General features: G+C 56.2%; 1 protein-coding gene across 1 annotated transcript in view; it reads left to right on the forward strand.

The window, feature by feature from the left end:
* The window catches only part of LOC111152635 (amyloid beta precursor protein binding family A member 2), a 193,886-nt gene extending 168,482 nt beyond the window's left edge, over positions 1 to 25,404 (forward strand). Inside the window, exons 6-14 of the mRNA XM_022511172.1 lie at positions 2,701 to 2,846; positions 3,449 to 3,484; positions 6,513 to 6,599; positions 8,992 to 9,177; positions 12,391 to 12,570; positions 13,380 to 13,592; positions 15,102 to 15,221; positions 22,532 to 22,672; positions 25,176 to 25,404. Coding sequence (XP_022366880.1) covers positions 2,701 to 2,846; positions 3,449 to 3,484; positions 6,513 to 6,599; positions 8,992 to 9,177; positions 12,391 to 12,570; positions 13,380 to 13,592; positions 15,102 to 15,221; positions 22,532 to 22,672; positions 25,176 to 25,247 — 1,181 coding nt within the window. The 3' untranslated portion in view covers positions 25,248 to 25,404. The remainder of the gene's footprint in view (positions 1 to 2,700; positions 2,847 to 3,448; positions 3,485 to 6,512; positions 6,600 to 8,991; positions 9,178 to 12,390; positions 12,571 to 13,379; positions 13,593 to 15,101; positions 15,222 to 22,531; positions 22,673 to 25,175) is intronic.
* The last annotated feature ends 498 nt before the right edge of the window (positions 25,405 to 25,902 follow it).

The following is a 25,902-nucleotide window of genomic DNA, read 5'->3' on the forward strand; positions in this document are numbered from 1 at the left end:
ACTTCAGAATACTTGACCTTGTTCTAAAGCACGTTATAAAAATTGCCTTTAGTTCAGGAGCTGTGGTGCTGGCTTGAAAGAGAGGGGAGTAGGTCCCCTGCTGTCAGTCTGACATGTGAGCCCCTGGGGAGGGGTCTTCAGGCAGCCAGTTGAGGCTAATGGACACATGCTATGACCAATTTTGGAGCTTTAATGGCAAGTCCACAGGCTGAGGCTTGTTCCAGTGAAAGCCTAATGCACGGGTCCCCTCCCAGACATCTCCCCGTGGGTCAGTATCTCCTGTGGTTTGAAGAGAACTAACGTTTCAGAAAGTAATTTGAAAAACCCGCCCTGAATCCAGGGTCGGCCTGGTGTCAGGGCAGCCGCACGTTCCCATCTCGGGGTGACAGCCTGCTCACAGTGGGCCCCTCACTGAGCCCCAGCGCCCGAGCAGCCGGGGGTGGGCATGTGGGCCGGAGCTGGGGCCCCAGTCTCCGGGGGTCTGCTGACATCGGGATGACAGAGCCCAGTGAAACTGCCCTTGTCCCCTCACATGCACAGACCTCTGAATGGGAGCACTGGGTTTTGGGGCTCTCAGGACATTCTCCTGAAAGAATGAGGGGCCCCATGCAGTTTGCAGCAGGGGAGCTCTAAGAGGACCCTCTCGTGGCAGCCGGGGAGTAACCTGTGGGTAGAAGGTTCAGGTCTTAGTCTTGCTGCTCTAACCAAGCACCAGAGGCTGTGGGGTTTATAAACCATGGAGGACGGAAGTCCCAGTTCAGGATACCCATGTGGTCGAGTTCTGGTGAGAGCCCCCTTCCGGGTGACAGACGGCCTTCTCTCTGTGTCCACGTGTTGCAGAAAGCAGGCAAGGCTGCTCTCCAGGGTCCCTTTTATCAGAGCACAGATCCCATTCCTGAGGGCTCTGCCCTCCTTGACCTCCTAGATCACCTCCCAGAGGTCATATTTCTAATCCCATCATGCAGGGCGCGGGGTGGGGGGTTGGGGGGGTGAGGGCTTCCGCATCAGGATTTTGGAGGGACACAGGCGGCCCACTGCTATTCACACGGTCTAGTTGAAAGCCATCCTCACGTCCAGGATGGAAGGAGGCAGTGGCGGTGGCAGAACTGGAGAGAGGCCCACTTGGACTGGGAGGGACAGCCTTCGGGGGTAAGTTGGTTATGAGGGAAGGATGAAATGGTGCTTATGTAGAGGGAGAGGGGGCGCTCCTCAGGGGCACCTTTCAGGGTCACCAGCATGTTCTGAGGGTATTTGGGGCTGTCAATTTGGAACGGAACCAGTCTGCCTTGTTGAGCAGCTCCGGCTCTTTCCAGCTGCAGGCTTGCAGGTGGCTGGAGTTGTTCCGCGGCCCTGAAGCCCACAGGTGGGACGTGGGGCAGGGAGTCGTGGGTGTTGGGCAGATGTTATGGGACTGGTAGACAGTGGCATCCAGGCTTTTGGCAAGTCGATGCTTTTAGCAGCAGAGAGGGTCAGAGGGGAGAACACGGTTCCCCACAGCTGGCTGAGGGTTGGGGTCCGGAGAGAACTGCGGGCCACGGAGACCAGCCAGCCAGCCCTGTGGACCCTGGAGTGAGGGGGAGCCTGAGAGTCAGAGCCAAGGTCCCTCAGAAGGAGGGGTCTGGCCGAGAGGCAGGCAGGGAGAAAGAAGGCAGTGACTTGGAAAGGAAGGTAGTGGGTCTCAGAGGAAGGCCGCATGATGGTCTGTGGGTTACAGGCTGTGGACCCGGGGCCAAACGCTCCCAGCCACCCGGGTCCATGTATGAGGTTTTCCAGAGCCTGCTCATAGATAGACAGACGTGCCTGCTCATAGACAGATGGCCTGGGCCTGCTTTTGTCCTCTGGATGCTGAGGTGACTCGTTGGACCCAGACTGCAAAGCCTAAGATATTTTCCATCTAGCTCCCTGCAGAAAAGTTTTGCTGACCCTACCTATCGCTGCCTGTCCAGGACAGGAGTCACTAGCCACATTGGCAATTTCTGGGTAAATTACTTAGATTGCATGAAATTTAAAAATTCATTTCCTCTTGCAGTAGCCCCAGATCAAGTACTCCAAAGCCACACATGGCTAGCGGTCCCCGTATTAAACAGCACCAGGATAGAACATTCTACATCATGGCAGAAAGTTCCATTGACAGCACTGGTCTAGAAGCAGCAGAGGAGAGCAAGAGCTGCTGAGCTCCCTGAGCTGCTGAGCAAGAGCTCCCTACACCTCAGATCCAGCCTGGATCTGAGGTGTAGGGAATGAGAGGACCCACCCAGGCAGGCATGTGACAGGACCAGAGCCCTACAGCACAGACGCGGAGGAGAAGGCCCCAGAAGAACTGGAGGATAGTGGGCAATTTCTGCTCCCTGTCCTGTTTCCAGAGGGCTCAGGGGTAAGCATGGAAATGCTGTCCAGTTTGGGAAAGTGCGTCTCTGGGATTGCAGCATATGGTTGTCACCTTAGAGGCTGAGATGCCCTGTGTGACAGTTGCCCAAGGTCCCGGAATTGTCCTCCCGAGCCATGCATGTGGACTTTTCTGGCCTGAGCATTGCATTTGCTTTCTTCCGTGTACCACACACGGTGTGGCGATGAGGGAAGGAGACTGGCCTTCCTCTGCTGACTGCGGATGGGCCGTGGGTCAGCCCTTTGCTTTCGTCCCCTGTCCCTGCGACCTTATTCCTTGGTCCTCTGGGAGAATGCTAACTGTGCCCTCATCAGTTCCAGGGCCCTGTGAACCAGAAGACCTCATTGATGGAATCATCTTTGCTGCCAACTACCTGGGGTCCACCCAGCTGCTCTCAGAACGTAACCCTTCCAAGAACATCAGAATGATGCAGGCACAGGAGGCCGTCAGCCGGGTCAAGGTACTGGTGGGCTCAGCGGTGCGCCGGTTTGGCCAAGTCAGCAACACTAATGGGGTCTGGCGGGAAGGGTGGGGTGGTCCGAGGAGATGCCCCCTCTGGGCAGGATAGGGTCTGTGGATGCTGCCAGCCCCTGGGGGCTGAGAAACCATGTTGGGCCCCTCGTCTGTCCTCGCTGTCCCCTGACCTTCTTCATGGAGGCACAGGGACACGAGATCATGGTGGTCTGAAGAAGAGAACACAGTACCCCGGGCCCTCCTGCTCCATACCTCAGTCCTGCTTCTCTGCCCAAGAGCCCAGTGCTTCTCTGCACTTCCCGGCCAGTGGCATCACTCCGTCCCGTCTCACCCCCTCAGATCCAAGCGGTTGTTGGTGATTCCCAGCGCCCGAGGGACGCGTGTGGGGGCCTCTCGTGGTCAGCGTGCGTGCTCGCTGACGTGGTGGCTACCCACCCCTCCTGCCCCCGTGGGGGGGCTTCCCCTGAGCACAGGGTCGGAGTCCCGGGGGCTTGACCCCAAGACCAAAATAACTTGGCTGCCCTTCCTTCTCTTCCTTTCTTTCTTCCTTCCTTTATCCGTTTTTCTTTTCTCTTACATGCTGCGCAGAGGATGCAAAAGGCCGCTAAAATCAAGAAGAAAGCGGTGTGTAGGGCTGAGGGCTTTGCCTGGGTTTCTGGGCCTCGTCCTGTGCAGTTTGGGAGGGTTCGGTGCTGTTTGCAGGAACACGCATCATGTGGCAAACAGCTTTTTCCTCGTCCCTGGGTGGATAAATGGTAGACTTTTGAACAAACTACAGACACTGGTGTGTGGGTTTTTTTTGTTTTGTTTTGTTTTAATTTTTAGCCATCCACTTACAGAAAAATCTAATCATTGCCCTTTTTCCAGATTTCTTGTTTATTCTCTCTCATGCTAGAACACGGCTAATGCCGCGACGTTCCTGTTTCACGCAGATGTTTTTACAGGTGACATTTGACACGGCCATGTGATGCATTTAGCACTTAGGTCCCCCGTACAAAATCAATTAAATTATTCTGATATTTAAAAACTCATTAGGCTTAATTTGTTAAATCAGGATGATGATGAGAAGGTCACTTTGCCCTCAAGATGCGTTCCCCACTGGAAAGGAAGGGTTGCTGCGGGGTGTCTGGGAGGCTCAGTAGGTTAAGCATTTGACTCTTGGTCTCCGCTCAGGTCTTGCTCTAAGGCTGGTGAGCTGAGGCCCCACATCGGTCTCCACGCCCAGCAAGCAGTGTGCTTTAAAAAAAAAAAAGGGTTGGGGGCACAGAGTTTCTGGGCATGAGCCAACTTAAAAAAAAAAACAAAAACACGTTGACCTCCAGTCATTTGTTTGTGAGCCTGGTCACTTAGTAAACGCTCGGTCCTCTTAATATAGGAAATCTCAAATGTTCAGTGTTAAAAGACACTGATTTGCTGCCCTTTAAGCTTGTCGCTTAAAGGGCAAGAGATTCAATCCTCTTTTCACCACCTGAACAGCATTTTCTGGGTCTGGGCACTCACTTCCTCCTGTGATGAGACTTCTCTCCCTATGATGATATTTGCTCTTTGCCCGGTGGTGTCTCCTTGGATTCCTTGAGCTGTAGGAGAGGAAGGAACTCACCTATCTCCCTCCTCCCAGCGAGCCTTCTGCTAGGCGCCTCCAGGCAGTGGAGATGGGCCTGGCTTTGCAGAGCGCTAGCTGGGGTATGCTTCCCTCCCAAGGGAAAGGGGCTCCCAGCCTTTGGTTTGTCCAGGGCAACTCTGGGCTGCCCAAGCACCAGGAGGCTGGAGCGGGGCTCTGGTCCTCAGTATGCCATTCAGGGAGCCCAAAGGGGCTCCAGGGAGCAGGCGGGTCTAGCCCAGAACAGCCTCCAGACTTGCTGAGGCGAGCTGGTTAGATCCCTGGAGAGCTGTTCTTCCCAAACCCAGGGCTCCTATTCTGGTCTGCTCACGTCTGGCCAGGCAAGCGCTGAGAGGAGGATGCGTCACGAGTCTGGGACCAGGAGGAAGCAGCGTCCCCCACACAGCTAACCTGGAGTGACTATGGGGTCATGGCTCCCCATCCACAGACATACCCACCCCGTTGTCTGGTGGCCTCTCTTGGATTCCTGCTGTTGACACACCCCCTTTCTTCTAGCAGAGAGCGTGGCGGGACGAGCTTTGCTATCGTCTGATACCGATCTGGTTTTGGCTTTCTCCATTCACCCCCAGTTCGAGCCCAGTCCCCTGCACGTTTGTCCCTCTTCTCCCATCAAGGGCGCAGCACTCGAGCTTCCTCCAGAAATTGTCACTAAAACCCAGTCCACCTGCAACTTTTCTTCTTTTTCTTCTTCTTCTTCTTTTTTTTTTTCCCCTTCTGGCCAAACCTACTTTTTCAAGCAAGAGGGTTTTGAGGAACAATCCCATAATATGTAAAGTTTGAAAGCATGTGGACATACGTGCTTAGACATACATGTTAGAATATAACCTGGTTTTTCAAATCAGAGGAAAAGTAGTTCCTCTACGTTCTTGCTATTTTCTTTTTTTTTTTTTAAGATTTTATTTATTTATTTGACAGAGATCACAAGTAGGCAGAGAGGCAGGCAGAGAGAGAGGGGGAAGCAGGCTCCCCGCTGAGCAGATAGCCCGATGCGGGGCTCGATCCCAGGATCCTGAGATCATGACCTGAGCCGAAGGCTGAGGCTTAAACCACTGAGCCACCCAGGCGCCCCACGTTCCTGCTATTTTCAACTGCATTATTTTGAACTGTATTTTTTTCTTCTTTTAAAATCAATTGAAAGCAGTGTCACCTCAGGGTGGGCTGATGACCATGAAGTATTTCTTACCTCAGTGGGTAAACTGAAAGTATTTGTATTTCATTGCCACTGTGCAGTAGTAATTAAAATTCCCATGGTTGTAAAAACCAATGAAAAGCTGTCCTGGTTTAGAGCAGACCCTGAATAAATAGTTCACCCAGCTTCTAGAACATTCCATGGACACATAAGCAATGGCCATAAGATGAACACACTCCAGGAGCTGACAAAACAGGGGGCATTTGTGTGACAGCATCTTCTGGTTTTTCCCATGTTGCTGAGAGGGCAGCACTGAGTCCTACTGGGGTCTTGCTTCCCTTAGGGTTTTTGGAAGATCAGCATTAAGCCTGCTGGGGGGTTGACATAACTAGGACTATTTAAATCAGAAGAAGATGCTGATGATCTAATCCAATGCCTTTGAAAATTTCTTCCCCATTTCTGGGGATATTTGGAATCCCAAATCCCGGAAACGTGTGCAGCGCGAGTACACAGACCCTGTGCCTTTACCGAGTTTGATAAGCGTCGGCAGGCAGGCCTACTTTTTAGGGAGTGGAGGGGCTGCGCTTTGGATGCTGGGACCCAAGACCCCAGGCGTCCGGCCCCCCTCCATGCTCAGGCTTCCGGAAGCTGTCTCCTCCCTCCTTCTTCACGCCCTGTGCAAACTGCCTTCAGAACTCAGTTCGCTAGAGATTGTGCTGGAAGGCGGCATGCAATTGAGATTTCCCAGGGCTGCTTCCAGCCGGAGAGGCATTTCCCTCTAGGGGCGCTCAGGGTCATTAGTAAAATTGTCAGGCCTTTGTTCAAGTTAGGTTTTTGGTTTTTGTTTTTTGTTGTTTTTTTTGTTTCATTCATTTGTAACAGTATCCACTGTCCTTTCTTAGAATTCCGAGGGGGATGCCCAGACCCTGACCGAAGTGGATCTCTTCATCTCCACCCAGAGGATCAAGGTGTTAAATGCGGACACACAGGTAAGCGCTTTAAAGACCGTTGTTTAAAATCATGTCATTGAACCCCTAACGTCCCACCTCAGGAACCAGGAGAACGAGGTCTGGCTGCGGGAGAACTTTCCCTCTGGGAGTGAGCTGAAGGGCTGTCCCCGAGGATAGTCGCTGCGGACCTCGCGGCTTGAATGGGATGTGGCTATGAAATCTGGGGCGAGCTGCGGGGGCCGAGAAAACCCTGCGGTGTCCTGTGGTGTAGGTGTGCTGCAGCCCGGATTAAGGAGGCAAAATGAAGGGGAAGGTGTGGGGAGTCGGAAGCTGTGTGCTCACCATCAGGGTTCTAGAAGGGCCTTCTGGAAACCTGGGCATGCCAGGCCTGGGGAATGGAGCAGGAAGGTGGAAAGGCCGTGTGAGCCCTTGGCCTTCTGAGAGGGTGGTGCTCCACCAAAGGGGTGTTTTGGGGGGAACTGTCTTAAGATTTTTCTACCTGTGAACCATTGTGCCCTGGCCAGCTTCTGCTCATTTTTCCTGGGCCTTCATCACTGCTGTTGGTGGAGAAAACAGATCCGTGAGGAACAAGTGAGCCGTGCCAGATAGAAAGGCCCACGTGCCGAAGAGGAAGAGGGCAGGAGGCCAGCGGCATGGGGCAGAGGGCGGGAGGGGTCGGGAAGGCTTCGGGCAGTGCCCTGTGCCTGAAGTTTGCTGGGGAAAGGGAGGCTCCACTCACGTCCATTCCTAGGCCCGTGGGAGGAGGGCCAGATGCCGGGGTAATGACCCCTTTGCTTCTTTGTCCTCAGCGAGTAATCTGTGTGCTGACTGTCCGGATGTGTGGGGACCCTGTTCCCTGATACCCATTTTGCCTGCAGGTTTTGGCACAAGGGATCATCTTGCTTGTGTTGGTTCTAACACCGGAAGTGCAAAACTGGTGCATTTCCTAATTATGTCACGTTCTCCACTTTTTATTATTGCACCTGACCCGAGGCAGACCTTTTGTTTCTTTCTCTCTCTCTTCACTGTGGACCGATGGATTTTTTTTTTTTTTTTGTAACTTGTGTTATTCTTTTTGGGGCTCTGGTGATCCCCAGTTGGACCTTTAAACTGGGTCCTGGGTGGTTTGGACATCTTCACTTTAGTCGCTGATCACGTCCTTGCTTTCTGAGGCAGTGAGCTGTTCCGAGCTCCCCTGATGCTTCCCCAGCCGCAGACCTGGGATCGGCCGTTCCTTTGAGGAGTCCCACGCACTTTCTTTCTGTGGGGAACAATATTACAGAAACAAAGATCCGGGCACTGGCCGCGCCCATGGTCGCAGGGGTCTCATTGTTTCTGGGGCTTTGCCACGAGCGGAGCTAGACAGTATATGTGTTCTAAAAAGCCCAGAGTTCACACTCGTCCCTCTGTCTGCCCGGGATCTGTGGCCACAAGTGCTGAAGAGCACCCTCGGCGATTTCCAGACCAGTCCCCCTTCCTGAAAAGTGGCTCTTGTGGCTTGAAACCCCCACCCCACCCCACCCCACCCCACCCGGCCTTGGCCAGGAAACAAATCAGCTCCTGGAAGACAGACGCGGGGTAATATCTGCTGTAAAAGTAGATTCTGTGAGGAAGAAAAGAGGCTTCCAAGGTTGCAGAAGCAGCCAAATCTTCTTTTGTGGAAAAAGCACAAAGGCATAAAAGACCAACTGATTAGTTTCTCAGAGCCTTTGTGTGCAGCCTTGTTACGTAGGGGTCACGAGCACGATGCTCAGGGGAGATTCCTGGCAGATGACAAAAGCCATCAAGAGTAATGGACCTGCCAGGAGCCGAGGGAATTGAATGGCCAGAGACCCATCAATCAGTCAGGGGAGCTGCCTCAGTGTCCCCTGACGGGGGACTGCCCTGCTTGGGCTCGCCGGGAAGAACTCATCCGTGGAAAACTTTGGCCTCAGAGCCTTCCTCAGCTGCTAGGGAGAAGCACATGGCTTGCGGAGAAGGGACCCCTCTCCAGAGCCACAGATTGCCTTGCCAGCTGCCCCCCTTCCCCCAGCAGGGACAAGAGTGGCCCCTGACCTCGTGCCTGCAAGAAACAGTGGGAGGGTGCTGTGGGGCAAAGGCAGAGTCACCTTGACTGTGCATCACTGCCCTCGAACGCCATGTTCCCTAGAGCAGTGATTGTCAACCAGGGTGATGTTGTCCCCCACGGGGGCATTTGGAAATATTTCTGGTGGCCACAACTTAGCAAGGGGGCGATGCTACTGGCATCTAGCCAGGAGAGGTCAGGGGTGCCACTAATCATCCTACAGTGTGTGGGACAGCCCTTCACCATACAGGAGGACCCACCCCAAAGGGCATCAGCGTCGAGGCCAAGAAATCCCGAACTTGAGTGTGTTGTGATGGCTTGTTCTCCCTAATGTTCCCTAATGTGGATCCGCCCCGCTCCTGACAGGAGACTATGATGGACCACGCCTTGCGCACCATCTCCTACATCGCAGACATTGGGAATATCGTGGTGCTGATGGCCAGGCGCCGCATGCCCCGGTCGGCCTCGCAGGACTGTATCGAGACCACCCCTGGGGCCCAGGAGGGGAAGAAGCAGTACAAGATGATCTGCCACGTGTTCGAGTCTGAGGACGTAAGTAACCGCACGGGCACACAGGGCCCCTCCCGGCGGACCCGACCTCACCAGCGCCCCTGCGGCATCCCAGGCTCTTCGGAAACTGCGCCTCAGGTGGAAATCTGGTGCACTGTCATTGATGTCTCCGGTGGAATCAGAATTTTGGGGGTTTTTTTTTTGTTTGTTTTTCCTAACATTCAGAGTTTGCGAAGAGAGTGAACATAGTTTTATTTCACGTCGTGAAATAATGTCCTTCAGGGCTGTTTGTAAATTGAATGTGGTTGAACAGGCCAGGGGCGCTAACAAATTACTCCTGACTTTTTGGTGGTTAAGATGTGCATTTTCACACGCCAGGCTTGCATACAAGGAAGCAATGTTTGTGCCCAAGGAACGGCTCTGCTTTTGCTCATGGCCATTTCATGTCATAATTCAAAATACTTCACACTCACTAAGAGACCATGAACCCCTTGACTCTTTCCTTCAGTGGGATGAGAGCATCTTTCTGAGCCTGGAGCTGGGAGAAGGGAACCGGAGAAGGGAGCAGGGGGCCAAGTGGTGAGCACAGGAGACTTTGGGCTAGGTCTCTCTGCTGCCCCCTGGCGGGCAGATCTTGTGGGTGTTGCCAGAGGAGAATTTTGAAAGCCAATCCTCCCTGGATTTTTGGAAAGGGGCATTCTTGTTCACATATGGGCTTGCAGGGCAGGGACCTGAAGCGGAAGGGAACGGCCCCCAGATTTTTGTATGTGAAGGCAAGACTGAGGTAGAGTCCTCCTTTTGCTAAGCAGTTGAAGTCATCTAGAAGTGCTTTGAAGCAATGGTATGTTGATGGGAGAAGAAATTTAAACACAGACCCGCTGGTGCATACACAGATTCTTCTCCCCATGATCCAGATCCCCTTGGGCACCTGGATGGGCACTTCCATGGGACTCAGGGCTAGAGGACGTCTTAGAGATCTGGTGAGGAGAGATGGGTCCTCAGGAAGGGCTGTGAGTGATGGGCAGGGCAAGGCCAGTGGCAAATGGTGAGCAGCCTGCTGGCAGAGAAGTCACAGGAGCAGGGAACACCATGGGGCTCCGAGCTGCCAGCCCCTGTGGATGGCTGCGGGCCGAGGGCTAGAGTCAGAGGTGCTCTTGTCTGGAGGTGAGCATTAGTGGGACTCTGAGTGGTCCTTAAAGGATTGAGGGCAGGACCCTCCTGGTAGGGTGTGTGTGGGAATACTCAGCAGTTGCCCAGAGCATAGAACCTGGATGGTAGCTCCATCCGGGGGGCTGCTGGGGATGAGTAAGGGGTCTGAGGGTCTGCTGGCAGCAGATGGAACACCTGGAGAAAATGAAAAGTGGCAGTAAGGATACCAGGGGCTCATTCTGAGACTCAGTTTCCCTCTATGAGATGGAGCTCAGGCACTCCAGGACTGAAGCCAGGGTATATGACCCACACAGGCGAAAGTGCTAAGGCAAAGGAGTGCTGAGGTATGGCAGCTCCCATTCCACTCACCTCACCTCCTGCAGGAGGCCGCCTCTGAGTGCCAAGCTGCCAATGCCAACCCTTCTCTGAGCCCCTTATACTCCCCGCTGCCTGAGCAGGGCTCCTGGCTTCACAGCATTGAACACCCACAGGCCCTGGCTGTGAGCTGGGGTGGGGGGGAGACAGGGGAGCCCCTTGTCTGCAGGGTTTCCAGTGTGGCCCCCAGGCCGGCTGGGAGGGACACTAGGACATGGGGCAGATGGGGAAATGGGAGACTGCCCCCAGCTGTTGGTGGGGAAGTGCCTAGAGTTCCTGGATTGCACAGTGAAGGGCCTCACTGTCCCCAGGAGCTTCTATGGGTTGGGGTGGGGCACCAAGGCAAAGCCCCAGGCAGAGCCCCAAGGCATCAGACAGCACCACCAGGCGATCACCAGGGTGAAGGGAGCAATGCTCTCAGAACCCCTCCCTGTCAGAGGACTACAGTCAGGTGAGGACAGACACGGAGGCCTGGGGGCAGCCGGCAGCAAGCCTTGGGACCCCAGTGGGGCATGGCAGGTCCTGGGCTCTCATTCATCCCCCCACCTTCTTCTGGCCTCTTCCCGAGGTCTCACTCCCAGATTCTGCCAGAGCCCCGGCTGTTGCTCTGCTGCTCTCCAGTGCACCATCTCTGGGCTCTCCACCCTTTAGTCCACATGTGCCCAGGCTGGGGTGTCCCCTGGTGGCCTCCAGGGAAGGCAGCTCTGGCCAGTCCGCCCTAAGCAGCCCAGCCAAAATGCTGGTTTTGGGAGCGATCAGGGCTTATTCCTGCCAAGTGAACATTGCCTGTCCTTCCTATAAACTATTCTGGGCCCAGTGTGGGAGAGCAGTTCAATCTAGACTCCTTACCTATTTCAGGAAAGCTTTCCACACTCCAGCTCAGCTTTTATTGTCCGGCCCAGCCCACATTGGTGCAAAGACATACTCATCTGTAGCACTTAAAGCATGCAGTGCTTTAAGTATAGAGGGAGAAAGAGATTTAAGCATTTGGGTCAAAACCGGAGGCAAAGCCTGGCCATGACTTTTCAATGTCCAGGACTCTGCAGTGTCAGAGATTCAATGATGTCCACACAAGTGGTTCCTTGTAGTGGAACGACATGCTTTGCTCTGTAGGGTCTGTACTGGTGTCTCCAGGTCTTGTGCTTCTCATCGGTGTCAGCCTGAAACAGCCACACCGTCCCCCACCCCCAAGAACAGCGGGACATACACCCTGCCTCCCCAGTTGACATTGGGTTCTGTTGCTAAAGAGACATAAATGTTGGGGAGACAGCTCAGTCTCTGTGACCTTCCTCCAAGAACACACACCTCAAGTCTATTTTTGGAATAAGATGGGAAGAAAGAAAATATAGTACGTTTTCCAGTTAAAGCAATGAAAATAAGATATTTAGCAAACAATCCATAATTTTTCTGGACTTTATTTGAAACTGTGCTTTGTCCTGGATGGTCTGGGACTTAAACGGCTCAGGTGGGAGCAGATAGGATCGGGCCCTGCTGAGTTCAAGGCAGCAGAGAGGCTCCCCCTAAGGTGGCTGACCGTGGGGTGTTGGCGGGAGGACAGCCATCACCAGAGGAGGGCCTGCAGTTTCTCTCTTGTTGCTTTAAGCCCAGGCAAGGGCCTATCCCAGGCTTACACGTGCCCCTGCACCCAGCTCTGTCACAGCCTCTCCTCTCCTGGATGCGTGGTGCCTGTGGTCCTGTGCTGGTCCCTAGTGGGCTTCTCCCTGCCCACAGGCCCAGCTGATCGCACAGTCCATTGGCCAGGCCTTCAGCGTGGCCTACCAGGAATTCCTGCGGGCCAATGGCATCAACCCCGAAGACCTGAGCCAGAAGGAGTACAGTGACATCATCAACACCCAAGAGATGTACAACGACGACCTCATCCACTTCTCCAACTCTGAGAACTGCAAGGAGGTGAGACACACACACCCTGGGCGGGCCACAGGATGCCACACTGCTGTGGCCCCTGCCGCCACCCACGCTGGGCCCCTGCACACCAGAGCCCCCTGACCTCCCACCACGATGCCCCGGAGCAGCTCACGCGAAGGGCCCTAGTGTGAATCCCCATCCTCACGGCAGAATGAAGCACTCCCCGGAATGTACATTTGTGCCTGCCTTTGGAGCTGAGCACTTGTGTGTGAAATGAGGTGTTGTTGTAACAAAGGAGCTGATTACAGTCAGTCTTAATGACCTTGAAAATGTGCCTTTTAATGCCGCTATTATCATCTGCTGGAGCTCAGCACCCAGGAGGTGTTTCTGAAAAGCATATAAGAAGCATTTTCAAAATGGGGAACTTCGGGGCACTGCTCAGGGGAAGGAATAATCAGACTGCTTGTTGAATGAATGAGTGAATGAATGAATGAATGAATGACTATTCCAGACTTACTGCTGAATGAATGACAGGCAGCTTTCTGAGGGTGATCCTTGGAGTGGAATGAAGGTAGGACTTCTCTAGATCAGAGCAAGAGCCGGGGGCAGATTTGAGCCCTGGAGTCTATCATTCTTCTCGCCTCCATGGGTTGGTGGGAGGTGAGAAGAGCAAGAGATAGGACCCTGGAGCCCCTCTGGGGCCTGGAGGGGTCCGTGCTGGGCATGGGCAGGAGGGCGTCTGTGTTCCTGGTTCAAACTTGGGAGCTAGAGCCAGGTAAGGCTGGAGTGGGGTGGTAGGTGCACAGGTCCCCGGCCCCCATCACGGGCACCTCTCACCGCTCATGTCCTTACAGCTGCAGCTGGAGAAGCACAAGGGCGAGATCCTGGGCGTGGTGGTGGTGGAGTCAGGCTGGGGCTCCATCCTGCCCACGGTGATCCTGGCGAACATGATGAACGGCGGCCCGGCAGCCCGCTCAGGGAAGCTGAGCATTGGGGACCAGATCATGTCCATCAACGGCACCAGCCTGGTGGGGCTGCCCCTTGCCACTTGTCAGGGCATCATCAAGGTGTGTACGCGGGCCCCCTGCCTTGTTTTATTCTCATTGCCTTGTCCTTGCCCGCTTGACACGTGAGGAAACAGGTCTGGAGAGACCCCAGCTGCCCTTGGGGGTGATAACGGGACATTTGGTTTCACTGATGCCATTTCTGAGGGACATGGACCCTAGGCAAGGGCTGAGGACCCCCAGATGCAGGGTGACCCAGCATGCGTGGGACTTTCGCAGACTAGCACCAAGAGTTCCATTTCCTGGGCACATGGGGAGGGTTGGTCCCCCTGCAGGGGTCTGAGAGCAGGGCTGGCGGCTCTGACCATCTGGCCGGTGAGCCTGCAGCTTTGGAAGATGCTGAGCTCCCGGTCCCTGCTGGGGGGTCCTCGTGCCTGGTTGCTCTGGCTCGAGAAGAGCCTTGGGACAGGAAGCTCAGAGAGGCGGCCCAGAGGCCTGGCACTCCTGTGCCTTTGCCCTGTTCAGGGTCTCCAGACGGTGGGTTCTGCCTGCTTGGGGGCAGCCCTTGGGCGTCCGTCAGCATTCTGCCCCCAGCCCCCTGTGGCTTGTTCCCTCCTCACCCGCTGCGGTCTTGGTGCTGGAGGACAGGCCTGTGTCCTCATCAGCCTGACAACTGAAGGGTGTTCAGAGGTTGCCTGCTGGGCGACCACCTGAGAAGACAGACGGTAGGCACAGCAGAGCCCTCAGCCCATGGGACCAGAGACTTCGTCTGCGGGGACTTAACCTCACAGCCATGGCCTGGGGCGCCTGCTGACAGTCACAGCCTCTCTGGGGCCTGAGGTCCCCCTTGGCTTCAGCTGGCCTAGTCTCGCTGTGGACACTGGGTCCTCTTGCTTACAGATTTTCACTGAGCCCCTCACTTCCCGTCCCCACCCCTGCCATTCGCACATTTTGTTTGGAGGAAGGCTTCCACCTGGTCCTTCCGTTTTTATCTTTTTTTTTTTTTAAAGATTTTATTTATTTTTTTGTCAGAGAGAAAGCACAAGTAGGAGAGAGGCGATAGAGACAGAGAGAAAAGCAAGCTCCCCGCTGAGCAAGGAGCCCAATGTAGGATTCCATCCCAGGACCCCGGGATCATGACGGGAGCTGAAGGCAGCCACTTAACTGACTGAGCCACCCAAGCATCCCCCTCCTGGTCCTTCTAAACAGAAGGTGCTCCTCCTGCATCCAGTGTTGGCTGGGGGCCCTTCCTGTGACCCCGGTGTTGTCCCACTGGTCATGCACGGTGGTGGGCAGGGCCTGGCCCCTGTCTCCACGAGCAGCTTGGTTTCAGCTGGGTCAGATGGCACATCAGAGTGCAGCGGGCCATGGCCTGCACTGCTGCCCAGGGTAGCCAGCCGCCCCACACACGGGTTGCACAGAGGGACCTGGAGGCCGAGAGGGGGCTGACCCACCGGCCTTGTTCCCCTGCATCCCCCACCCTGCCCGCCGACTCAGCCTCGGTGTGGGCCGGCGAGCACGTGCTCGTGGGTGGCATACGAGGCTCCCTGTGACTCCCGCCCCGTCCCGCAGGGTCTGAAGAACCAGACGCAGGTGAAGCTGAACATCGTCAGCTGTCCGCCGGTCACCACGGTCCTCATCAAGCGGCCTGACCTCAAGTACCAGCTGGGCTTCAGCGTGCAGAACGGGATTGTGAGTCCGCCCTCTCTGCCTTGGCCACCTCTACGGTGCATGTGTGGGCCTGGATGTAGGGAGCCGGTGGGGGGATGGGGCAGCTCTCCACCCCCCTGCCTCTGCAGCTGCTTCTGACGGCGCAGGCCCCGGTGGGTGGGCACCGCTGGGCGGGAGCTTTCAGCTCTTCCAGGAGCAGGTCTGGCCCGACTAGGGAGGGAGGGCTGGTGTGTGTCAGAGGAATGGGTGGGTCCCTCTAGGCCTGCTCGAAGCACCCTTGTCCCCGTGATGGCTGTTCCCTGCTGTTTCCAACCACTGCAATCTGGACACATCTGGCCGATGGCAACATCCTACTCTCTATGTTCAGCAAACAGATATTTACTCATTCACTCATTCATTCACCCATTCAGAGCCATTTATGAGGTGCCTGCACTGGGTAGGCACTAAGGAAGCAGAGGGCTTCCAGGAGGAGGTGATTCTGGGCTCAAGTGAGTATTAGTCTGCCCAAACATCTGTGCCTATTCCTCAGGCCGAAGCTCGTAGTTCAGGGTTCCTGCCTTTTCTTTAACCCGTCTTTGGCTGAAGTGAATGTTTCCTTGGTCCTTTCTCGTGCAAAGGTCCCAGTGGGCAAAGATGTGGCCACAGATGGAGGACAGAAGAGGTGAGGCCGGTCACTTCCACATTGCTTAAGCCAGCTTTGAGTCTTAAAGACCTGAGGAAGAGATCGTGCAGTTGGTGGGAGTCGTGTCAGGGGAGGGGAGATATGTATGGGTGCCCATGAGCATGGAAGAAACACAATGGGAGAACATTCTAGAAAGACAACTGTCAAGGAACAAAATTTTCCCTGTTGCTATCCAGGGCAGAAGTCTGGAGAGGTACTTGTGCTGGGGAGAGTCACAGGGCCATTTCTGTCCCTTCTGTGTTAGTGTGCCCTTGCTGGTGTAACAAATATTCTCTAAATCTCAGCATACTGAATTGGTTCCTCATTCAGGTCAGTCTGCTGTGGGGGAGGGGGGGTGGTCAGGTCAGTCTGCGTGCCCTCACCTGGGATTTGGAAGCCCGCACTAGCTGCTCTGTTTCTGGCCAGTAGCTGCAGGAAGATGGGGACATAGGTGCGGTCCTTGCCATTTCTAGCCACCCCTCCCTGGCCCGACAGGACTCAGTCCCACACCGCACAAAACATGGCAGGCTGGGAAGGTGGCCACCTGCTGCTTGTGACAAAGAGGGAAAGGGTATGGGGGCATCTAGGCAGCGCTGGCCAGACCTTCCTCGCTGTGTGACCCTGAGTGTGTCAGTTAACCTCTCTGGGCTCTTCTCAAGATGCGGCTGTGAGGGTTAATGGAGAAAATCCATAAAGCACACGAGACATGTAAAGAAGGCCCGGATTCTGCAGAGGAGAACGCCCCTTTGGCACTTGCACCCAGGCCTGGGGCTAGGTTGTCTGCAGCCCTCTGGGGACTTCTGTCCAGGTCAGGACCTCTGTCCCAGGAGCTGGCCGGGTGGGGGTGTGGCCTGACCCTGTCCCGCCCAGCCAGTCTGCTTACAGCGGGTGCCCTGGGCATAAGCAGCTGCTGGGAGCACGGTGTGGATGAGCTTGGGCCCCGTGATCGGGGAGGCGCCAGGTGGGGCCTTCTGACCTGCGGCCGACATGCTAAGCACTCACACAGGGCCTGCCTGGGAGCCACACTGCTGCTTCCAAGGAGCCTCCCTCCCATGTGGAGGAGGCTGCCGTGTGGTGGCAGAGAGAGCTGCCTCTTCTCAGGGACTGTGAGCCCAGGACAAGCCTGACGCCACCCCCTCCCCAAACCCCTGCCTCTCTTCAGCTTGTCTCATTACACCTGCCTGAGAAGGAGTGTGGGTCCTCTTGAGGAGGTGACCGCCACACAGAGAGGCTTAGTAACTGGTCCCAGGGCCCACAGCCAGGGAGGCCATCTGGGACTGTGGGGGAGAAGGTGGGGGCAGGGGGAGAGGAGAGGCAAGGAAGGAGCGCGGCTAAGTGGAAGCAGCAGGAGAGGAAGGGGACGCTGTGAGGTGAGGTGAGCAGCGGTGAGGGACAGGTACGGGGGTCTGAAGGGAAGCGTGAGGCTTCCTTCCCAGAGACAATGGAATGGAGGTGGCTGGGAAGAAGGCAGGATGGCTGACGGGGGGCTCTCCTGGGGAGGGTGAAGGGGGGTGGTCTCTGCAGGTGGGGACAGGCACGCTGGTCCATGTCAATGACTGCGAAGCTGAGGGCAGTGAGGCAGGCAGAGGCGCTTCTCTGAGAGCTTGGGAGAGGTGGGGAGAAGGGAGCAGCAGATCTAGGCTTTGGGGGTCTCAGAGCTGGGGGGGATGACACCCAGTTCTGCAGGCAGCATCGCCTGGGTTGTGCCTCCCTGGTCACTGACGTGCAGACAGGAGTCCTGAGGCAGAGTGCCGGTCACTTCTTGGTGCATTTGCCACGGGTCCAGAGTGCGTGTGAAGCTTGGGGCCTGGGGGTGACACCCCATGGATGAGAAGCAGCGGGGGGCTCGTGGCAGAAAGCTGGGGGCTGGGCTGGTTCTTGAGGACTTGCTCCCAAGTATGTGGCAGCTGGCCCTGCGGGCCCCCGGTTTGCTGTAGGTAAAGCAAACAAATCCGCAGGGTCTCTCCTGCCACAAGGCAGCCCCCCGGTGACCCAAAAAATGGGCAGCAGGTGGCTGCACAGATCAGTCCCCCATCTCCACTGGGCCCTGCAGCAGTGGCCTTCGGGTCAGCGGTGCCCAGGCTCTTCCTGCGCCTGCTCCGTGGTGTGCCCGTGCCATGGACAGGTGTGGGGTGTGGGGGCTGGCTGTCCAGGGTCAGTTCCCTGTGCGCTCAGAGGCCCTTGTACCAGGCAGCTGCTGCCACAGCCACCGCTCAGCCTGTGTCCCCTCATCTGTGGTGGCTGACGAGGGCCACAGGCTCGGTCATTCAGCGGGGGCCTTACGGGAGGAGTGTGTTTGGGAGAATGTTCAGGAAGCCCGAGGGTGCTGGCTCTTCTCAAGGGCTTGCTCTGGGGACAGAAGAGCTGGCTTTGCCCTTCACAGCATGGTCAGGGTGGACCTCGACTTCCTGCCCACCCAGCCTCCCCACAGGGGCCTGGCCTGGTCACTCTCCCCTCCCCTGTAGTCCCCTGCTGCCTCACAGTAGTGGAGCTGTCCCCTGGCTGGCACGTCTCTCACGACCAGTGGCCTCCCTGTCCCCATTGTCCTTGAGGCTCTCAGAGTTCCCCTTCGACCCTCACCAAGCCCCACACTTGGAGTCCCGGCTCCCGGGAAGCCCTCCACCTCCACCCTGCCTGACCACAGCAAGACTGGACGGTGGCAGGACGCCTGACTGGGAGATGGCATTAATCAGCTCCTGCGCACACCCCCTGTGGTTTTCTGCCCGATGACTATAGAAGCTTTTCCCATGGCAGGTGGCCAATGCCAACGTGCAGGGTAAGTGGTTAGAGGAAGGATGTCCCAGCACTGGGGCGTCTCAGGAAGTCTGGGTGCTGTCACGTGAGAGGTGAGAGGGAGGGGTCCTCTGCACAGCTGTCGGCATGTACATACGTATGTGTTTGCATACAGGTGTGCATTTACACACGTGCATGTGCACATACTGTGTACATGTGTGCACGCACACGTGTGTGTGTTTGGGAGAGGTGCTAGCCTGGGCACTGACCGCCTTCTGGAACTTGGCACAGCCTGCCTTTTCTCCAGAACGAGAGGCCCCGTGTGGCTAAGAAGCTGTATTGGGTTTTAGAATCGGCCTCCCTCACTTCAGCCCCAGCTCTCTCCTAGGACATCTGTTTCTTCTGTTTGTTTCAATTGTGGTAAAATCGATTAACATAACATTTACCATCTTAACCATTTCTAAGCGTCCAGTACGTTGTACAACCCTCTCAAGAAGTCTTCATTGTGGGAAAGGGGAACTCTGCGCCCATCAAACACCGACTCCCGTTCCTTTCTCCCAAGCCCAGCTTCTGGCAGTCAGCGTTGTACCTTCTGTCTCTCTGAACTTGACCGCACTATGTGCCTCGTAGACATAAGTGGGATCAGACAGTACTTGGCCTTTGGGGACTGGCCTTCTTTAACTTCCACCATAATGCCTTCAGGGCCCATCCACCTTGTAGCCTATGTCAGACTTTCACTCCTTTTCAGGGCTGAGTAATATTCCCATAGATGACTAGCCCACATTTCGCTTTTCCATGAATCTGTCAGTAGACACTGGGTTGCCTCCACCCCTGCCCCCCGCCCCATGGGAGTGAATCGTGCCGCGGTAACTTGGGTGTGTGGGACTTCTGTTTTTCCAGTTCTAGTTTCACTGTTGCAAATACTCCTAGGCCTCCTTATCCATCTGTCTGGGGCATCTGGCCATGCATCAGTTCTAGCAACCAGGAAATGCAGCTCTTCCCACAAGCCTCGGGCATCCTTGGGCCGCTGGTGTCTGCAAGGCTGGTCCTGTTAGGAAACAGCATTTTCTGTTACCATTTCACAGAGGACGAAGGAATAGGGAGGTCAAGGAACTTGCCCCGAGGCTCCCAGCTGGGAAGTGGCAGAGCAGGGATCAGGCCCGAGGCCAGCAGCTGTGAAGAGCGTGCCCACAGTCCCCGTTCATGCGAGGTGCCGGGAGGCAGTGGGTGAGCGTGTGCACGGTCTTAGCAGCCCTTGTGAGCAGCTCAGAGACTGAGACATTTGTACCGAAGGCTACAGCGTTAGTGACTCCCGTAAGTGTCCGCTGGGCCCTGATTACGGCTTCGGGGCTGGGCCCGCCAGTCTCTCCTCTCACTAAGAGTGCAGAGACCACTGTGCCTCCTGGCGAGTACGTGCCACACAGCCAAGTTCCCCCGAATCCTCCGGAAAAGTTTGCTGACATCTGAGTTAGTCTCGCACAAGTGCTTTTTCCATTTTCAACTCCATTACACCCAATGTACAATGCATTAGTTTGCAGACAGGCCCCGGATGACCCAGTTAGCGCTATTTCTAAAAGGATCCTTCCTCTCTCTTTCCACACCACCATTCAGGACATCAGAAAGTCTCCGCTGGGAGACACCGGCCTTCTCCCCCGCAGAAGTGCACCCCATGAGGTTGGAACACACCTCGGTTCCTGTGGACATGCCTCGTCCGGGAAGGCCAGGACCCGTGTGTGTGCGTGCACACGGCCTTCTCCTCAGCATGTCCTGCCCCGCTTCTGTCCTCTCCCCCTGCCTGCCCCCCAGATTCCGGCTGGCCATTCCTTCTAAAGGTGCAAAGCCATTGTTTCCTGCTGCTTCTCACTTTCTTTCCCTGAATCTCATGACTAGGGAGGAGGCTGCTGGCAGGGACAGAACCAAGATTGCAGCATCCACGGCTGTCCCGGCTTCTTTGCTGGGGAGCGCGCGGGGCCCTGCCTGACACTGGTCAGGCTGGGAAATGAGCTTGGTCACCGTGAAACACCTTCCTTGGGACTTTCAAAGAGCCAGTTTCAGTGGGCACAGAATGCCCTCGGATCGTCTCGGGGCGGGGAGACAAGGAATGGAATTCTCCTTAATTCTCGTACGGAGAACTAGGCAGTCAGGCCACCCTGCGTCCCTCTCTCTGCCAGTCCCCTGGTCGACCCCAACTGACCTGAGTGCTCAGGTTCCAGGACTGTGGCCTGCTCTGCTGCAGGAGTCCACTCGGCTGGGCCTGTGACCTCAGACTGCACATATGTCCTGTACTGGAAAGACAGAAATCCCGAGGGATGGGAAGGATGCAGATGGTTGGTTGAGAAAGGCCTGTGGCATCAGTGATGAGGCAAAATCTGCAAAACAGAGGACAGATGGGAATCCTGCATACGGTGCCAGGGTCAGCCTGTGGTCAGTGGCCTTGTGAGTCTGTCTCAGCTTCAAACGTTGCCATGCCAGGTCCTGAGGTGGGGGGAGAGGAGGAGGGAGAGCTGTACTGTCTAAGGGGGAGCGTCGTCCCCCAGCAGCCCCGGAAATCAGAGGCCCTAGCTAAATGAGCAGGCCAGGCCAGGGGTTGGATGCGAGGTGGCTGTGACACAGGCCGGAGTCCCAGGGATGCAGGCAGGAGGGCATTCCCCAGGAGGTCCAGAGGAGAGTCCTGGATAATGACAAGACTTGCCATGGAATGAGAAGAACCGTGAGGCAGAGAGAGAGGGCTTGGCTGTCCTGCCTGCTTTGAACACCCCCCCTGGTTGTGCCTCCTGCGGGCAGGCTGACCTTTGATGTCTTAGGGCACTGACCCGAATCACCCTTCCTGATTCTGGGCTAGGGTCCCCTGCCGCCTCAAGTATGAAGATGTCTTAAAAGTGACCAAATCCTCAAGGAGACAGGGGCTGTAATCATGGTGCTTTCAAATTAAGGAAACCATAAGGACAAGGCCCAGTTCACCATGAATTTGGTGGGGGCTCTAGATGACATGGGGTGGCTCCCGGGCACCTAGGGGACAGGGTCCAGACAGCCTGGCTCCGGGCTGGGCCTTCCTCATTCTCTAGCATGGCTGGTGGGGTGCGGCCCTCTGGGGCTGCTGCGCTGAAGCTGGGGAGGGGGCACCCGGGGTCTGGCCAGTGCTGGCCGAGGGACCCCAGGTCAGAAAGAGACCTCCGGCAGTGGGTGGGCCCTCAGGAAACCTCAACCCCAGGGTCCCTGCTGTTGGACCTATTTCTGCCCCTGCCTTGGGTTGTTGGAAGCAGCATGGGGTTCAGGGACCTGGTGTCTCCTCTGCTCCCTCCCACCACAGCATCCCCAGGACTTCAGCATCGGGGTGCAGCTGGCCCCCTTCTCCCGTGAGCCGGCAACTCTCACCCTCCAGGGTCCGCTGCCATCTCCCCGTTGTCTGGGCAGGCATCCACCCTTCTGATGGCCTGATAGTTAGTGAATTCCACACATGGGTGGATTTCACAAGCTCAAAGCCTTCCTCGTCCTTTCCCCAAACTCTTTCCATTTGTTGGCTCGTGAATTCATCACCTCCTTGTGAGATGGAGACAGTGACTTCTTAGCTTGTAAGAGGAGCAGAAGGGAGCCGGTGGGGAATCTTCCAGAATGTGCTCCCGCTGTACACACCACCAGCCCTCCACACTCCCCTGACACAGGAACTGAGGCCCTGGGATGGCTGGAGGGGTGGGGGGCAGATCCCCCAAGGGCCTGCAAGGTTCTCCCACAGGCCATGCTGTTGATTTGTGTGTTTTAACCTAGTCCCAATCATAGATGTCCCTGACGGTAAGTCAGCAGTGGCATGCAGAAGCATTTGTCCTGTGGGCCTCTCCCTCTGCGTGCTCAATGTCCCTGCTTCCAGTTTGGGGATGGCGGTGAGCTCCTGGCAGGTGTGGTAGGGACTCGTGTGCTGACTTGACATGTGTCTGCTTAGATCTGCAGCCTCATGCGAGGGGGAATTGCAGAGCGAGGAGGCGTCCGAGTTGGCCACCGCATCATCGAGATCAACGGGCAGAGTGTGGTGGCCACGGCCCACGAGAAGATCGTCCAGGCTCTCTCTAACTCGGTGGGAGAGGTAAGGCCATGCCCCGTCACCTTGCTGGAGCCAGAGCCGGAGCTGGGGCCGTCTGAGCCCTACGTTTCCGTGACCAACATCTATGCCCCCGAGAGGGTTTCCAGGAGGTGCTCGGGCAAGCCACTGACCCCTTCCTAGGAAAACCTTCCTTCTCAAGAGAGCCTGTCCTTGCTGGGAACTTGGAGCATGCCTCTGCTGGTCCTGCGTGCCCACCTTGACCTCTGCCAGTCACTCCCTGTGCAGGGGGCCCTGGGCATCTGCTGAGCCGGGGGCTGTGTCTCTCACCCAGGGCGCGCCTGTGACAAGGCTGAGCAGATGGTAGGCGCCATTCGGCTGTTCGTTCCGGCTCTGTGCTGTGGATGGGACGGCGAAGGTGGTTGACACCAGCTCTGGAATGGGGTCTTGCACGCTCCATGCGGAAGCCCTGCCCTCTGCAGGACTTATCCTCCCGGGCACAAGGCTCTGGTCCAGGGTTCGCCCCTCTGCCCGCTTCCTGCCATCTTCCTGCCCATGGAGCAGGCCAGTCATGGCTGCTCCCTTTCCTGCATTGCTGGCTTTAAACTTTCTCCGTTTCCACTTCTTTCTGGCAGCCAGCTTGAGGTGGACGAGGGTCATAGCGGAAGGGCCCAGGTTTCCTCAAGAACTCATAAGTGAACAGGGTAATTGGGGATGAGAAGATGCTGAGTCCGTGCAACCAGTGTCTAGAAGGAGGACTCCCACAGAGGCTAGTGTGTGGGGGTATTAGTGGCAATGGGGGCATGCGAAGAGGAGAGTCAGGACAAACGCGGTGAGGGTCTCCGCGGGAGAAGCGTGGGAGGCCAAGACCATGGCAGAGGTGGGTGGGAAGAGGGACCAGTTGCAAAGGGCCTAGGTGTTGGGTGGGAGTTCACATTTGATTCTCAGGGCGGTGGGGGGGCCCCAGGTGGCAGTGGGGAAGAGGGTGTGGCTTCCATCTTGGTGGCCATGGCGGGGGGAGGGGGGAGGGGGAGAGAGATGGAGAGCTTGGCCCCTGGGTGAGTAGGTGGGTGCTGTTTCTGAGGGGGCTTTTGGCCACATTTCCTGGGTTCCTACTCTGTATTTTGTAAAACTACCAGGCTTAGGGAGGAGGCCTGTTTTCCTGGGGTTCAGTGGTAGCAGATGGCTGACTTTCAAGGTTGGGGTGGGGGGCAGGTAGGCACCATTAGCCTCCTTTTACAAATGGCTTCAAAGAAAGGAAAATCCAATTTTCCTAAGTGGATGTTTGAAATGGCCGCCCCACTGGGGCGATCAGTCTCACACGCCTACAAAGAAACCAGTCGGGCAGGGGAGAAATGTTTCCAAGTCTTCAGACTTGGACCTGAGATGAAGTGGTACCCAAAAAGGCAGAGAGGCAGCTGAGGGTGTGGCTGGGCGATGGAAGTGTCTGCCTGCTGTCTCCCAGCATCCCTGAGCACATGTGCAAAATCAGTCCCTGATAACAAGACATGGGGTTTTCGATGGTTTTCAGATTGAGGAACGACACAGAATGTTCTGATGGAAGAAACCATACTGGGCAGTGATGGGGGCATTAAAATCTAAATTGAGTATGTGGATCTTGGTGGTGGGGGCCGGCCGGGAGCACAGGACATTGTGAAAACTCCCTGCACAGCTGTCCTCTCTCTGGGTTGGTCGGATGGGGGCCTGAGACCCGCTTGCTGGAGGAGGGGCGGTCCTAGGGCGGCCACACCATGCCCCCCGCCGCCACTGGCTACCTCTTGCTGGGTACCGGGGGTGTGAGGCCCGCAGCGCCCAGGCCATCCAGATGTCCCAGAGCTGCAAGGCCTGAGTCTGGCATAGACCTGGGAACAGGGTACTAAGAGGGGAGCAGAGCAGCAGAAGCATGGCCCAGCTCCTGGGCTTCCACTGGTTTAACTCTTCCTTCTAGAACCATCACGGTGGGGGGGCGGGGTGATGGAAGTCCCACAAGCTGAGTCTCCCTGGAGAGTTATCTTGAGCCATGCCTGGCTACCCAGCTACTTGGTGCCAGCGAGTGATGGCTCCGATGGCTCATTTGCTAACTGACCCTGGAAGGATAAGGTGAGAGCAAGGCCGCTGGCCCTCAGTGAGCAAGTTCTCCGACCCCAGAACACTCATGTTCCCAGGCTTCCTGGAAGCTCTTCAGAGGCCTGGGCACCCCTGGTTGAGTGGGCAAACCATAGTCACAGTTAAAAGTCCAATTTTTTGCCCCTCAGCTGTCAGCTTCAGCTGAGGGAAAAAACTAGCCCTTTTTTAACGTGTGTCAGACACCCTGAAGACCCAGCTGGGGAGGCCAGCTTCGAGTCCGCCATATCAGGATGCGCTTTCTGAATCTCCGTGGAGATGCTCATTCCTCCTTCACTCGGCGAGCTGGTACTTAGCGCAGAAAAGCCTCAGGGGGTCCCAAAGTGAGCTGGTTGCCACAGTGTTTGCTTTCTGTTGATGGCATCAAGGGGCCGGGGGAGGCCAGTGTGGGCCAGCCGGTTCAGCCCCTGTCTCTCGTTGACAGATCCACATGAAGACCATGCCGGCCGCCATGTTCAGGCTCCTCACGGGCCAGGAGACCCCGCTGTACATCTAGGCCCACCCAGCCTGCACTGCCCAGCCTGCCTGGGTTCAGAGGAGCCGGAAAGGCTGGACCCGGGACCTGACCCCTGACCCCCACAGCCCATCCAAGGACACTGGCTCCTCTGAAGGGCCTGCCCTCACCACCCACTTTTTTTTTTTTTTTTTTTTTGGACAAAAAGGGGTATGTCTTCATCAAAGGAGAGTCACAGGAAGCAATCTCTGTACAAGAGTCACGTGTTTTGCCCATTCTGACCCGTTTTCTCGTTGCAACCAGCGGACAAGGGTGTTTCTTTGTAGCTGTGTGTGGTGTGGAGTATGTCTTCCCTCCCTGAAGCCGTGGAGAGCGGACGTGAAGGGAGCCCCGCGAGGACAGCAAGCTCTGGGGGGCAGCAGTCGTCCCCTCCTGCCCCCCTCCTCTGGGGGGCCCTGGGGTGCTTCGGGGGAGGGCGCTCTGCTGCAGCCCGGCTCCCGGGGTGTGACTTGTAAGTGAGGTCCGGGAACATGTGATTGTATTGAACCAGAGGGGAGACGTTCCTGAGTTCAATAAATGATGATGGCTACAACATCGCAACTCCATATTTATTTAGACAACGTCACGGTGTTGACTTTTACTTTGAGAAGCCGATCTTCGGAACTGAGGGTTCTCGGATGACCCGCCATCGCAGCCG

Source organism: Enhydra lutris, unplaced genomic scaffold (assembly GCF_002288905.1).
Source record: "Enhydra lutris kenyoni isolate GAN:26980312 unplaced genomic scaffold, ASM228890v2 scaffoldscaffold29, whole genome shotgun sequence".
In the NCBI taxonomy this organism is placed as follows: domain Eukaryota; kingdom Metazoa; phylum Chordata; class Mammalia; order Carnivora; family Mustelidae; genus Enhydra; species Enhydra lutris.